The sequence below is a fragment of the Carassius auratus genome, linkage group LG44F (assembly GCF_003368295.1).
Source record: "Carassius auratus strain Wakin linkage group LG44F, ASM336829v1, whole genome shotgun sequence".
Lineage (NCBI taxonomy): Eukaryota > Metazoa > Chordata > Actinopteri > Cypriniformes > Cyprinidae > Carassius > Carassius auratus.
Window position 1 is genome coordinate 1,430,953 of NC_039298.1, and position 16,574 is coordinate 1,447,526.

Below are 16,574 nucleotides of genomic sequence, written 5' to 3' on the forward strand. Positions count from 1 at the left end.
CAGGATACATATACACCGGTAGGCAGTGGCCCACCTTACCGTGACCACAATGTGGTCACCCAGAATTTATAGTTTACCCACCTCTTTTTTTACCACTACATCTGTGATGAAGATGAAGATGAAGAGGAGTTGGCATCAATACCCAGTATTGGAAGAATGTTGAAATCCAACAGGAGAAAGAACAGGCTAACTGTTGTTTTTGTATTTGTAGAGAACAAAGATGATAAATAAATTTAACAGCTGTGGTGCTGGTTATAGCATAGCCTCGAAATCTGGCATCCTTCCATTCCATTCAGTAATCAGCTTAATTTCCCATGGGTTTGTGATCAAGAAACTACACAAGTTTCTTGATCACAAGTTCCGCGCCCGATGTAAATGTAACTCCCTATGAATTAATGTAGCCTCATCATCTACACGATTCAGTATATGCATTTTTAGATAAGAAAAATGACAAGGTATTTAGTCTTTTAAGTGTATTTTTTATTATTTTGCAAATTATCTGCCAATTTGGTAAGAAAGAAAATTTAGTTTCCTTGTTTTAAGTAAAATGCACTTAGTTTAAATTCCAAAATAGCCTACTCACTAAGAAATGCATGTTTGCAGCCTGAATGAATGAATGATACCAAAATAAACTCTGGGTTTAACGAAGAAAACTTGATCCCGACCAGGGGCTCGTTTCATTAAGGAGGTTCAACCAACTCTGAGTTTAAACTTGAACTCTGAGTTGACTTACCCTGAGATGGGAAATTCTGAGTTTTCGGTTACAGAACAGCTGAAATGAGTTGGTTTAATCAACTCTAAATTGACTTACTCTGAGTTAAGTTTGTGCACCACAACTATAAAAAGCCATTATCAATTATCAATTAGGATTCACCATAGCAACAGCTCCCACCAAAAAACCATCTGCATACTTCAGACTCAATACATATGTAATTCTTCTCAGTGTTATAATATCACAGGTGAAAACTGGCAGAACGTTAAATTAATGAACTAATAGCTAATCATTTTATGGTATCTCATGGGAAAAAATATAAAAAAATAATAATAATATTAATAATAATATTGCATAAGTGCATTTTTCTTATTTTACAAATGATCTGCCAATAGAATAAGAAAAATACGGCAGTGGCTATTTACACTAAGTGGAATTAACATACTTTCTTAGCGATAGATCATATTCACAGTAGCTCTAGATGCTATTTACAGAAAAATATTATATAAAATGTGATATATTTTATTTACCATGTAAAAGTAGCAGTTCTTTGCAACAGGCTAAGTGTAAATAATAATTAGATGCTAGTTATACTTTATACTTTATTTTCTCATATAGAAAATGAATCTTTATTTTTATACATTTTTTTATATTTGTACTTGGGAAAAAAAGAAGAAGAAAAAAAAACACTTAGTAAGAAGAGCATTTTTCCAGTGTGCATCAATGAAGTTTTTAAAAAGGGGGAGGAGACCGAAAGAAACTCTGGGTTTATCGAAGAAAACCTGCTCCTGACCAGGTTAGGTTCATAGAGTAAGTTACCACAGTAAACCTCCCATTCTGAAACAGAAAACCTAGTGTTTCCCTCATTTCAGGGTTAACATACTCAGAGTTTTCACTTAACCTCCTTTGTGAAACAGGCCCCAGGTGTCCTTTTAAAGTTTTGGAGATTTACTGAAGACATATATTTAGCTGTAAAAAGCATTCAGAAAATGCAGTTTTGTCAGACTCCTACTCAAGCTTAAACCAGAACTTGGGAAAACTTTATTTCTAATATGTTTGTCAAACCTCTCAAATCCTAGTCATGATATTTCTAAAAATAAAGGAGGTACTCACTTTGACTAGTGGTTGCACTTTATTTTACATTACGTGCACTAACATGTACTTATAGTGTACTTACAGTGTATTTATCTAAGAAAGTTCTGTTACACAAGGTAACTACATGGGGTAGGGTTAGGTTTAGGGGTAGGTTCAGGGTTAGTACCTAATTATTACATAGTTATTGTATTTACTATAATAAGTATGTACATGAGGAACAGGACTGTAAAATAAAGTGCTACCTGACTAGTTAAGCTTCTCTTAAACTGTTCCTAAACTGTACTTATTATATTATCTTCGACTAGCAGTTGTGGGGTTGGTGGTGAAGTGGTTATGAAAAATCTTTTTCTCTTACTTGCTTGTAGATCAACCTTCTGCATTGAGGACACATTTATGTCTGTCTGCAGCTAAAAATCAGTAGATCAACATAAACTTAATGCTTAATTTTCACCCGATTACCTCACATACCTTAAAGAATAGCAACAAGTGACAGTAATCAGTTACAAAGTGCATTTTTCATTTTTTATTTTAAAAACTTCAAAGTAAATATACCAAGCTAAAAGCATATAAAAAAAAGAAGAAGAAAAAAAAAAACCTTAGCAAATGTGAGCAGCATGTTACTTAACACAGTGCACTGAATTACAGGATGTGTTTCCTTACTTTCAGTGATGCCAAGATGTCTGAGAAACAAATGCAAACAAAAGCAAAACTTTGTGGTGCAGCTGGATGAGAATGTGCTATAAATTTTGTTGTTTACCCTTTTTGTACCATGTTAAACATGAGGTTTGTGAACATTAAGTGATGCTTTGCGAGACCTCTGTTCAAAGCTTCTGTATTTACAGCTGTTCAGAAGACGCACTGCGTTCCTCCTCCATTAATGCAGATCCTTCAGGAGGGGCAGCAGAACTTTTACCAAGATCCTCCATTTCCACTTGTTCAGCTTCAGGTTCTTTGGTTGCTGCAGATTGGTGGCGACACCTTATACATCCAAATATATATAGTGCCACAGAGATCACAAGCATCAAGCCCAGTGCCACAGACTAAAGCGAAAAAGTGTTATTTAATTTAAAGCATATAACAAAATCTTTGGTACATTTAATTTGATGAATCTCATCTTCATCCACATCAGACATGAATAAAATTGTCCCATCGATTCACTCACCTGAGAAATATTTCGAAAGCTAAAAAATGCCATTTGCTTTTCAGTGATGTTGTTGGATTTGTTTAAAGGCTGACACCATGTTGTTGAAGCAGATATATCCGTCTTAACCGTCAGTCCTTCCCAGGAGGTTTTGGCACAGGCGTAGTACTGTCCATCAAAGAACAGCAGCATGACCCAAACACCAGCTGGAATGATGCAGGTTAAAGTGGAGAGCAGAGACTGTGTTTTGCATTGTGGGCTATGAATATAAAACATGAGTGCACTGGAGAACAGAGCAGGAACCACAAAATACGCTGCAGAAAACAGCCTGTTCCAGTTCGGATCACAAGGACATGCAAAGTCCATCTCCACAAGCTTCTCAAGTCCCACCATTAAAAAGCCAATAATTGCATTTGAATAAAAACTCTTCTTAAGCTGCTTTTTCAAGCATGCTGTCCATTCCTTGCTCATTGTCGATGTTGTTAAGGTCGAGAGGTGTGCAGACTAAAACTGGAAGTGATTGTTGGCTGACTTCTGTATCAGCATTCACATCTTTTACCTTTATCTGAGACTCTTCCTGACAAGCTTCCTGTTATGGAGAGACTTTCTGAAACAGTTTCAAGGCTGTGCACTAGTCACTGTAATGGCACTATATAAATGAGAGGCATAATATTACAATTTGAGTGACTAGAGACTGTCATGGAAATTGTAACATGCTAAATGTTACACATAAGGCCCTGTTAAAGTCAATATCAAATAATTTTATTGATAAGTTTTTCAACTGATTTTGAATTATGAATAGTTGGAGAGATTATGAAAATGAAAATTATGTTGTCATTTACTCACCGTAATGTCATCCTAAACCTGCATGACTTTTTCCTCTAGTGAACACAAAAGAAGATATTTTGAGGAAAAACTGGTATGTTTTTTCACTGGACAGTATATTTTATGTGTGTGTTCTGCAGAAGAAAGAAAGAAATGTAGCTTTGTAACAGCACAAGGTTGAGCCCGCCATCCGCTGATTGTTTTGCCGTCTATGCTTTGCTTATGCGAGCCGCAAAAAAAAAAAAAAAAGCCATTGTCTGTTCTGGAAAGGATGCAGCAAAAATATTTAATGCTAGAGTATGAGGCATAGGCCTACGCTGAGTTTCATTTACGATGAGATGTGCTCTAGTTCACAGTGCAGTGCAAGTGAACGCGGCGCGCTGGTGCTTCCATGTCACGGTTATCATTGTCTGCTATATTTGCTTTTTATTTATTAAAATACATGCAATTGGTTGATGAAACATCTATTAAAATTAAGATAAAATTTGTTCAAAACGAAATTCGTTTTTAAGAAAGGTTTTCTACAAAGCAAAATTTAATGAAGTGGTAAATATCATGTCTGACGATTTACAAAACTTCATTAAGTGGTAAAAACCATGTCTCCCGATATATTGCGCATCTGATGATCCTATCTAAAAAATGAAAATAATTTTTGATAAAAAATGTTTGTAAAAAATATTTTAATGACACGGTTTTGGCGGTTATAAAGTTCTAATGACGGTGTTCAACTACCGCCGGTCTCACGGTTACATACTAACCGTCACACCCCTAATGTTTAGTTATGAGTCTAATTGGAGATTGTATTTCTTTTCTTTAGTTTCACTCTGATCCATCGTAATGTTGTGAGATCAAGTTACAATAAATGCTGAAACTTCAACTTGCATTTATTGATTATAATGGATGGAGTTTAACTTTCTGTCAAACTTCGTAAAGATAATACATGAAGGGAGGACAGTATGAGTATAGAGCTTATAATATGACAAATTTGAATTTGAAGTGTCATTTAACAAAACTGAATTTTATGTGACATTTAACATAATTTTGAATTTAATTATTTTAACTTGAATTTTTAAGATTTAAAATTTAACAAAATTTATTATATACAATATATATATATATATATATATATATATATATATATATATATATATATATATATATATATATATATATATATATATATATATATATATATATATATATATATGTATTTTCAAACTGCAGAGTTTTTGTTCTGAATTGTTGGACTGCAAAAGAGAAATTCGGAACATCATTATTTTTCCTTTCATTCCATTTCTTTACATAACGTTCTGAGTAGTTTGCTGACATGCCAATAAATCTTTGATTATGGTACGACTAATGGGAATTTTTACTGGAAGTGCAGATTATGGTTGCATTTATTTCAGCTAATCAATAGACTATTGTATGCCTATAGTATATAAATCCGTGTAGTTTAATTTGTAAATGAAAACAATCATTTATCATCACATAGGTCTACCAGTGTAAATACAAGTCAAAACTTTATTGGCGTAGGCTAATTGTCGGGTGTGAACTGTATTTTGCTAAATATAATACTAGGATAATTATACAGACCTTTGATTAAGCAGTACACAACTGGAAAGGGAATTATTCATATATAACAATAAATATAAAAATATAGCCCTAATGAGTTATGAGGAGTTTAATAAACAAATATTAGCCTAACACTGAAATTACCTGAGATTATTTAATGTTCTAAAAATAACATAATTTTATCAGTTCACGAAAAAATCATATTATTTATTTAGTTCATTTGCCATTGGTCTGTGCTTAATATTTTCTTCAAAACAATAATGTAATGTTCTAGATATGATTATGGCCTTGTTTGGTATAAATAAAAAGTTATTTGAAATATCACCAGTGTAGAAACAATGAACAAAGAGTTTTATTATTATTATTATTATTATTATTATTATTATTATTATTATTATTATTATTATTATTATTAGGCTATTATTCAATAAGAAAAAGTTTTTTTGTTTATGTGAAAGTGCATGATATTCTAGGCCACCCATGAAAGCTTTTTATTCCCCCATATAACAGACTAGTTAAAATAGCAATATCTCAAAAGAAAAAAAAATGCTGGGTTATTTCAACCCAACTTTGGATAAAATTTGATTTAACCCAACTTTTGGGTTAGAAATTTAATGTATAAAATTTAACCCAACTGTTGGGTTAGTCCATATTTGACCCAAGGTTGGGTTGAAACAACACAGCATTTTTAGATGAAAATGATTTTGTGGTGAAGTAAACACTAGGATACATCAAAACAAATGTATGTAGCCGTTAGCGAAGGCATGCTCTCGCATGGGATGACTCTGGGAGTGGAAGAAAGAGGAGGAAAGAGGGGAATGGCGGGTATCGGGGTCTGCGCCAAGAGTGTTCGGAGGGATAGGGTGTAAGTAGCTTAAATCTTTGGTTCTTTAAATTGTGATGATTTTGGCTCACATTTAACAAAAACCCACCAAAGTTATAGGATAGCCTTTCTGTCCTGTGTCCCGCAGCCCTGCAAAGTGCACAATATGAAACAGTTATCTGTGGAAATGACTTTGCTTTCCATGTTGAAGAACTGTTGTTTCTATTTTAATGTAATTTTAATTTGTAAATTGTGAATGAATGATGATGCGTCTATATACCATCACCATCTCTCTCAGCCTCTCGCACATGTTGAGTGTGCATGAGCCACACGCTGCCCAAATCAGTTAACACTGACAGCTTTAATCGATTGCATCTCTAATCAACAATTAATCGATTAATTGTTGACATCCCTACAATATATTACAATAATACATACAATATATATATTACAAGGAATTATTTTATCATTTCTTAATTAGAATTTGCTATTAGAAAAAGTTGGGACACTACAAATTGTGAATAAAAACAGAATGTAATGATGTGGAAGTTTCAAATTTCAATATTTAAATACATATCAAATGTTTAAACTGAGAAAATGTATCATTTTAAGGGAAAAATAAGTTGATTTTAAAATTCATGGGATCAACACATCTCAAAAAAGTTGGGACAAGGCCATGTTTACCACTGCGTGGCATCCCCTCTTCTTTTTATAACAGTCTGCAAACGTCTGGGGACTGAGGAGACAAGTTGCTCAAGTTTAGGAATAGTAATGTTGTCCCATTCTTGTCTAATACAGGCTTCTAGTTGCTCAACTCTCTTAGGTCTTCTTTGTTGCATCTTTCTCTTTATGATGCACCAAATGTTTTCTATGGGTGGAAGACTGGAAAAATGTTGCCTGTTCTGATGAGTCTCCATTTCTGTTGATTCAGATGGTAGAGTAAGAATTTGTCGTAAACAGAATGAGAACATGGATCCATCATGTCTTGTTACCACTGTGCAGGCTGCTGGTGGTGGTGTAATGGTGTGGGGGATGTTTTCTTGGCACACTTTAGGGCCCTTAGTGCCATTTGGGCATTGTTTAAATGCCACGGCCCACCTGAGCATTGTTTCTGACCATGTCCATCCCTTTATGACCACCATGTACCCATCCTCTGATGGCTACTTCCAGCAGGATAATGCACCATGTCACAAAGCTCGAATCATTTCAAACTGGTTTCTTGAACATGACAATGAGTTCACTGAACTAAAATGGCCCCACAGTCACCAGATCTCAACCCAATAGAGCATCTTTGGGATGTGATGGAACGGGAGCTTCGTGCCCTGGATGTGCATCCCACAAATCTCCATCAACTGCAAGATGCTCTCCTATCAGTATGGGCCAACATTTCTAAAGAATGCTTTCAGCTCCTCGTTGAATCAATGCCACGTAGAATTAAAGCAGTTCTGAAGGTGAAAGGGGGCAAACACAGTATTAGTATGGTGCTCCTAATAATGCTTTAGGTGAGTGTGTACAGAAGCACAGCATAGTGACTTTATAGTAATTCCATGATGAGTTATTAAACATTATAATAACATAAACTTCATAAAAACAGAAAAATACATACATACAAAAAAATAAATACATAAATAAATGACACATAGTTTCAGCCAATTGAGTGCAAACGCTCTTCCGGGAGAAGTGCCATGCTCAAAAAAAAAAAAAAAAACTTTCAGAAACGTAAATAAATCCTGAAGGAGTATATTTGGCACAGTGTCAATAACTGCATGAAATAGCATTAGCTCCCCACCTCCCAAAGTTTTACCTTTACCAGATATCTTTTCAATCTCCTCTCTGCAAAAATCCTCCATTTTTTTGTCTCAGTTTAGAGACTGATTGTCCAACATCATCATAGGAACGGATATGCTGGGAACATCCGGACATCCAGGAGGGTCAGAGAGAGATGGAAAACTCTACAAAGACACAAAGACAAACAACCAGAGAATTAATCTGGGGTAGAAGAAATGAAACACTGTTTACTAAAATAAGAATGAGCTCTCTGTAATGAAATGACTACAAGTCATGATGCTACTGTATAAAAATTTCATAGGGGATGGTGGTCAAGTATTGCTTTTTTTTTTTACTTTACAAAACTTTTCTAATTTTAAAATACATTATTGTTATTATTACTATAATTTTTTTAAATTAATTATTATAATTTTTTTTTTTTTACAAAAACTTTATTTAAGGAACTATTATTTATAAGCTGTTTTCCTGTCAAAAATGGAAAGTTTTACTTACGAGATATATTTCCTGTATTTGGCCCAAGTGTTCAAGTGGGCATGAAAACCACAAGTGTGTGTAGAACTGTTCATTAAAGCTGCAAGTGCTTAGCTTTACTTTGATTTTCAACACTTTGCATTTTAAAGCTTCTAAATTTCTGTTCAATAGTCTCTAGAACAGAAGATACAATTTAGTTTGTGTTAAGGGCACTGCACTTTGCTGCTTTTAAGGGACTTACGTATAAGATTTATTAAAACAAATGTTAAATTATAAAACGTATTATTCTTAGAGAATTTAAATTAAAATTTCATTTGCATCATAAGTTTTACATAATACACAACATAATCTAAAGGAGATGATAAGGGGGGGATAATGGTTTTACAGAGGGGATGCTTTTTGTCTTTTTTTTTTCTTTTTAACAAGGGGGATGCCACCCCCCCCTTCAAATGGAGCCCTGTTGCTACCTGAAGGAAATGGATGTGATCACGTGTGTCTGAAAGCTGCTCCAGCTCCGCGTTTCTCTTCCTCAGAACATCAATCTCCTGCTCCAGCCGCTCCATGAGTCCTTCAGCTCGACTCTCTACAGTCTTTTCTCGATCTCTGATCATCTGTGTGACCTCAGAGCGTCTCTTCTCAATGGAGCGGATGAGTTCAGTAAAGATCCTCTCACTTTTCTCCACTGCTGTCTGTGCAGAGCGCTGTAGGACACACATTACAATGAGCTCTTACTGCTGCGCACACAGTCTGCTAAAAACCACCCTCAATAACCAACTGAAGAAGAGTCTGGAGCCGGTGCTGCTCCTTCTTCTCAAAACTCACCTTGTGAGTCTCCACAGCCTCTTTCAGCTCCCGAAGCCTCTTCTCTCGCTCCTGGATTTGCTGCTGGAATTCTCTCCGTGTCTCATCTAATTGTCTCTGTATAGGACAAAACAACAGTACATTGTTTTGTTTAAAGCAGGTCTTGGACTGAAGGTCTGTCTGCACTGAGGACAGCTGTAGACTCTCTTCTGATCCTCTTGGTCCCAGCAGTCTGTAATGCAGCTCATACAGTAACTGTGTCCACAGGAATAGTCACTGGATCCTTCAATAGATCCAGACACACTGGACAGCTGAATTTATCCTGAGAAAACGTGGCTTCAGCCATTTCACTGCATGCACACACAGAGACGTAACATAACTGACAGGCACTTTTTTCTTGAAGTGGAGAGTTGATGTAATTTCCTGGTTCTGTGTTAGAGATGTAAGCAAACCGGTGTGACTGTGAAGTGAATTAAACTTGCCCTCTCAATCATAATACAAAGCTCCACCAGATGGCAGTCTCCTAAAGAAATACAGATATGTAGTGAGCATAATGCTGCACTACACTGAACTTCAACACAAAACCTTGAACTGTCCATGCATTTTATGTAGACTCTCTATGAGGAAGAGAAATGTTGCAGTGAATTGCTTGTGAAAAAATGTGACAGATGGACTTGTTCGATATTTTATATATAGGCCTACCTCACTTTTTATGATCAACATCAGTGGAAAATCTGTGAATATTTTAAATGGATGGGGTAAAGAGTTGATATATTTCTTTTTTTTTTATTGGACTCAAGATTGGATTCAAGGTTAACATATAATACATAATATATCAAAACATACTGTATATGCTTATTTAAATCTGGTATTTTGATGATCATTTTTACTTTACTGCTGTATCTTTTTATTGTAAAGTACTTTGTAACTTTGTTTTGAAAGGTGCCTTATAAATACAAATAAATAAACAAACAAACACACATTACCTTGATTTTTCCCACTTTTTAAACATATTTACAGATGGTTAAAGCATCTGGAAGATGGAAGAAATTAAACCATGTGCTGTCTTATAATCTGCTTAGATTCATTTTCAGTCCTTACTAGTTCAGTGAGTGGAAAAATGGATTCCAGACAAGATATATTAATAGAAATATTACAATATTTATACAGAATTTGCCACTGAAACTTCAATAATATTTTTATGGGTGCCAGCTCATGTTGGTGAGGAGGGTAACAAGGGTGTGGACAAAATAACTAAACAGGCTCTTAAGCATAATGACACTGACTTCGATATACCCTTGGGTAAATCTACAAAGGTTATAAAGCTCTTTTCATCTTTTTGAAAGCAACAGTTATAGGGGAGAGGAGGGTGAGTTGAGCCAGTTTTTACTTACGCCATGCAAAGAGAGCACAGTGATGAGTCCAGCTTAACCCTTGTGTGCTGCTCATTTTAGAGTCACTCATGGTCTCCACGGTCAAAAGTGACCAGACACCTGAACTGTAACTTTTTTTTTTTCTTCAGTAAAATCAATCATATATGTTATTTGTTTTATTTTGTATTTTGAGAGAATTTCACGGTACTAATTAATATTTATGCAATAATTATGATATATTTTTCCCATTGAAAATACGAAAAAATAAAATAATAATAATAATAAAATGTTTCAATGAATCTATTATTTCAGATTAAAAAGAGAATAGGCCTTTAAAATCCAATGTTTGAAGGCAGAATAGCACCTCCACATGAGAGCAAAAAAAAAAAAAAAAAAAACAACAACTGTAATTTCATTGTGTAACTACTAGATTCCTGTATAGGCGTGTATTGAGAGGCTTGTGAATTCCCTCGTTGTTTTTATATACATAATTGTTTACTTTGATTAGGTTGTGGATTTAAATGTACATTAAGGCATTCTCAATGATGTGTGTAGGTTTTTTTTCTTGCATTTTTATTGCTACATTCAAACCTGAACACAGAAAGCACTTTGTTACACAAAACATAAAAAGTCTATATAACTGTAGCAGAAATGAACAGGAATGCTTTATCAGAGCTTAATTCTTCTGGGTCTGATCTGGTTTTAACCTCTTATTTCAGTCTTCTGACTCATTTTGGCTATATGGCTTTAGCTTCTCTGACCCGAACTTAAAGTGTCGATCAGGACAGTGGTTAAAACACGATCCAAATTCCTCAGAGAATGGCACAGAAACTGTCTTTTTAATGAACTCAAAAGGACTTATAAATGAATGTCAGTCCATCGCTTTACTTCATATTCAGTTATATGTAACCCACACATTTGACTATAATGTTTATAATCACTTATTGTGTATGTCTTTTAATAACTGTTGGATAGATTAAGTATACATATTCATGTCTAGTATATATGTGTTTGAATCTGTTAGCTTGAAACAGTCCTGACCATCAGTTATTTGTCAAATGTATCATATTCTTGTTTTAGGAATCATGTCCAAAATTATACCCTTCAAGAGCGGGAAAGTTTGGACCACGTTCTTGATAAGATAAAATATGATTTATGATACCCCCCAGTCCAAGACAATATCTGATTGGTCAAGACAACATTTGAGGTGTGGCCAACAGGCCAGTTTAAATACCTAGGACACCATGAAATCTCTCTTTTAGCTTTTTGCTTTTTAGCTTTTTCTATCAGTCATGCCAGCTTTTAGCTTGTAGCTATGCTTCCTAGCTTTAGCTTTTAGCCATGCTGTTAGTCATCACTGTTCTTTGAGTGCAGTTCCAGTGTGCTTAGGCCTGCACGCCTGCTGCTACTTAGCCACGATGAGAAGAAACACCACCTAGTCTCATCAAACTTTACTTCTTTTCTATACCGTTTGAGAGTTTCGTGTTCTGAGTTAAGTTTTGTAACACTGGTCTCCGAGTCTGACCTCGACTGCCCTTTCAACTTCAACCAGCGCACACAACTCTGCGTCTTCAGCCAACACCCAACAACCAAGGGCTTCCCAAGACGTCACTTCAGCGACTACTGAACTTCAAGCCAATCAACAACATCGGGAAAACCCCCTTTCAACGACAACAAAGGAAACCCTGTTACACAGGAGACGCAAGTAGTACCTCCAGACTGATCTGTACTGGTGTATCCAATATAATTTTAACCTCATTGAGGAACTCAATGCAAGGGCTAATTACGTGATTGATGGCTGTTCATGTTTATGCAATTTAACGTATTGCTGTAAACTTGGGATTCCATATTTCCATTCTCTTAAACTCATCTTTCCCTAATTTATCTTCCTGCAACTTGTGTGAGTGCATGCGTTTATGTGTTAGATTAGTTTATATGTCTTAGATTTATCTAATAAAGTCTTATTCATATTGAAAAGAGAAGTATCTTGTGTTTTGTGCTTACAAGTTAATGTCTTAAACTGCCGATCTTGTTACTGTGCTAAATTATAGTGTTTTCACTATAGTTTGGATATTAATATCCAGTGCAGATTTGATGTTAAATGGCTCGTTCAGTGAATCGAAAATTAAATTAACGAAAAATAAAGCCTCAACAAGTGTTGACATTTCCCAACACCACAACAGTAATGACTTTATGAACTACTTTACTTCTAAAATCGATACTATTAGAGATAAAATTGCAACCATTCAGCTGTCAGCTACAGTATCACATCAGACAGTGCACTATAGACCCCCTGAGGAACTGTTCCACTCATTCTCTACTATAGGAGAGGAAGAATTGTATAAACTTATTAAATCATCTAAACCAACAACATGTATGTTAGACCCTATAGACGGACGTCACTTTGAGCTTTGAGCTCCGTCACTATCTTCTTTTCATTGACTATTTTTAACTTAAAAATCAATTTTATACATCATCGTTTCCGTCTATATAACGTTTGAATATATCCTCTATTGTATTCTACAACAAAAACAATCAGAGCGCCTCGCTATCACTAGTTTTATTTTGATCTCCCGGGTCCGCTATTAGCTTTTAGCCAGTTAGCATCAGCAAGCGTGGTTGCTGCTAACTGCGCTTACATTGCTAATACTCTATTCACACACATTACCACTGCTGTACTCACTGTTACTTGCTTTAATGGCGGATGAATGTCTCCACTCTGTGCAGCTCGAGCTCGAGGCCGTGGGGAAGCAGATTCGCGACCTGGAACAGAGGCAGGCCCAGCTGAGAGAGCGGAGAGCCGCGCTGGAATCATCCCGGGCTGACGCTCACAAGTCCGGGGTAAGTATACAGCGTGCTGTTAACAGTCCCACCACATCTACTCCGTGTGTTTCTCTGCGCAGGCCCGGTGCACCCAGGACGCGATCTTCCCAGATGTCCTTCACTGCGACGCCGGGACACCACGGACCCTGGGTGCATCCACAGCGGAGGACGCGAGCTGGGTCCCGTGCGACGACTTCTCCCCCTTCTGCCTTCGAGATCTCCATCCAGAACCGCTTCGCTCCCCTCCGCGAGACAGGACACGACGCTGTGATCATCGGAGACTCCATCGTCCGGCACGTAAGTGCTACGTTAGCTGAAGGTAAAGTGCACACTCATTGTTTGCCTGGTGCTCGTGTTCTCAATGTTTCTGCGCAGATACCCACGATCCTGAAGGAAGACAAGAGCCCCAGAGCGGGCATGCTTCACGCCGGGGTTAAAAACACCACACTGCGGCAGACGGAGACGCTGAAGAGGGACTTCAGCAGCCTGATCGAGACGGTTCGCAGCACGATGCCCACGGCGACGATCGTCGTGTCAGGACCACTGCCCACGTATCGACGAGGACACGAAAGGTTCAGTAGACTTTTTGCTTTAAATGAATGGTTGTTGTCATGGTGTAAAGAACAGAAACTGCTATTTGTTAATAACTGGAATCTTTTCTGGGAGCGTCCTAGGCTGTTTCGCGCTGATGGATTACACCCCAGCAGAATTGGAGCGGAGCTTCTCTCTGACAACATCTCCAGGACACTTCACTCCATGTGACTAGTAAGACAATTCTCAAATAACCATTATGATGAGTTTTGTTCCATCCGCTTATATGATAAAAGTACTTGCGCTGTAAAATCTATTAAGACCGTGTCTGTTCCCCGAATAGTGAGCTCAAAATATAAATATAAATATAATGTAGGATCTAGAAAAAATCTTATCATAATTAAACCAGAAAAATGTAAAGTAAATGAACAAAAACAATTTTTAAAGTTTGGGCTCATAAATATTAGATCACTCACACCAAAAGCAGTTATTGTAAATGAAATGATCACAGATAATAGTTTTGATGTACTCTGCTTGACTGAAACCTGGCTAAAACCAAATGATTATTTTGGTCTAAATGAGTCTGCTCCACCAAACTACTGTTAAAAGCATGAGCCCCGTCAGACTGGTCGTGGCGGGGGTGTTGCAACAATATATAGTGATATTCTCAATGTTACCCAGAAAACAGGATACAGGTTTAACTCTTTTGAAATACTTCTGCTAAATGTTACTCTGTCAGACATGCAAAAGAAATCTAATGTATATCTTGCTCTGGCTACTGTGGATAGACCACCAGGACCGTATACAGAATTCCTAAAAGAATTTGCAGATTTTCTCTCAGACCTTCTAGTTACAGTTGATAAGGCGCTAATCATGGGAGATTTTAATATTTACGTTGATAATGCAAATGATACATTAGGACTTGCGTTTACTGACCTAATAAACTCCTTTGGAGTCAAGCAAAATGTCACCGGGCCCACTCATCGTTTTAATCATACACTAGATTTAATTATATCGCATGGAATCGATCTTACTGCTATAGATATTGTACCTCAAAGTGATGATATTACAGACCGTTTCCTTGTATCGTGCATGCTGCGTATAACTGATATTAACTATATGTCGCAGCGATACCGTCTGGGCTGAACTATTGTTCCAGCCACCAAAGAAAGATTTGCAAATAACCTGCCTGATCTATCTCAACTGCTATTTGTACCCAAAAATACACATGAATTAGACGAAATTACTGACAACATGGGCACTATTTTCTCTAATACATTAGAAGCTGTTGCCCCAATCAAATTGAAAAAAGTTAGAGAAAAACGTACTGTGCCATGGTATAACAGTAATACTCACTCTCTTAAGAAAGTAACTCGTAGTCTTGAACGCAAATGGAGAAAAACTAACTTAGAAGTTTTTAGGATTGCATGGAAAAACAGTATGTCCAGCTATAGACAGGCTCTAAAAACTGCTAGGGCAGAGCATATACAAAAACTCATTGAAAATAACCAAAACAATCCAAGGTTTTTATTTAGCACAGCGGCTAGTTAACAAAGTTAACAAATTACCAGACGCCACCTGATTCAAATATTCCACCAACGTTAAATAGTAATGGCTTTATGAATTTCTTCACTGATAAAATAGATAACATTAGAAATACAATAGCGAATGTAGATTCTACAGCATCTAACACTTCAGTTTCATCCATCGCACCCAAAGATAAACTGGAAGAGCTAAATAAACTTATCACTGTATCTAAACCAACAACATGTTTATTAGATCCTGTACCCACTAAATTACTGAAAGAGCTGTTACCTGTAGCCAAACAACCGCTTCTCAATATCATTAACTCGTCGTTATCTTTAGGACACGTCCCAAAACCATTCAAGCTGGCGGTTATCAAGCCTCTTATTAAGAAACCAAAACTAGATCCTAGTTTACTGGCAAATTATAGGCCCATTTATGTCTAAAATTTTAGAAAAAGTTGTGTCTGCTCAATTGAGCACCTTCCTACATAAAAATGATCTGTATGAAGAATTTCAGTCAGGTTTTAGGCCCCACCATAGCACAGAAACTGCACTTGTTAAAATTACAAATGACCTGCTCCTTGCTTCAGACCAAGGCTGCATCTCATTTCTAGTCTTACTTGATCTTAGTGCTGCGTTCGACACCATAGATCATGACATACTCATAGATCGATTACAAAACTATACAGGTATTCAAGGGCAGGCTCTAAGATGGTTTAGATCCTACCTGTCCGATCGCTACCATTTTGTTTACTTAAATGGGGAGTCATCTCATTTATTATCAGTAAAATATGGAGTGCCACAAGGATCTGTCCTAGGTCCCCTTCTATTTTCAATATACATGTTGCCCCTTGGTAATATTATTAGAAAATACGGAATTAGCTTCCACTGTTATGCTGATGATACTCAGCTATATATCTCAACGAGACCAGATGAAACTTCCCAATTATCTAAGCTAACAGAGTGTGTTAAAAATGTAAAAGATTGGATGACAAATAATTTTCGCCAATTAAATTCGGATAAGACAGAGATACTAATTATTGGACCAAAAAACACTACACAGAATCTTGTAGATTACAATCTGCAACTAGAC

General features: G+C 36.4%; 1 protein-coding gene and 1 long non-coding RNA gene across 2 annotated transcripts; both read right to left on the bottom strand.

The window, feature by feature from the left end:
• Window positions 1-2,320: 2,320 nt before the first annotated feature.
• LOC113068219 (uncharacterized) lies at window positions 2,321-3,440 on the bottom strand. The gene is made up of 2 exons (XM_026240881.1): window positions 2,970-3,440; window positions 2,321-2,847 (listed from the first exon to the last, which is right to left on the bottom strand). The coding sequence occupies exons 1-2, from the start codon at window positions 3,417-3,419 to the stop codon at window positions 2,644-2,646; spliced, it is 654 nt and encodes a 217-aa protein (XP_026096666.1). The 5' UTR covers window positions 3,420-3,440; the 3' UTR covers window positions 2,321-2,643.
• A 4,425-nt stretch (window positions 3,441-7,865) lies between these two features.
• LOC113068220 (uncharacterized) lies at window positions 7,866-9,701 on the bottom strand. Its single transcript, XR_003279493.1, has 3 exons — window positions 9,250-9,701; window positions 8,895-9,128; window positions 7,866-8,120 (listed from the first exon to the last, which is right to left on the bottom strand). It is a non-coding gene; the product is annotated as an uncharacterized LOC113068220 (long non-coding RNA).
• Between the last annotated feature and the right edge of the window lie 6,873 nt (window positions 9,702-16,574).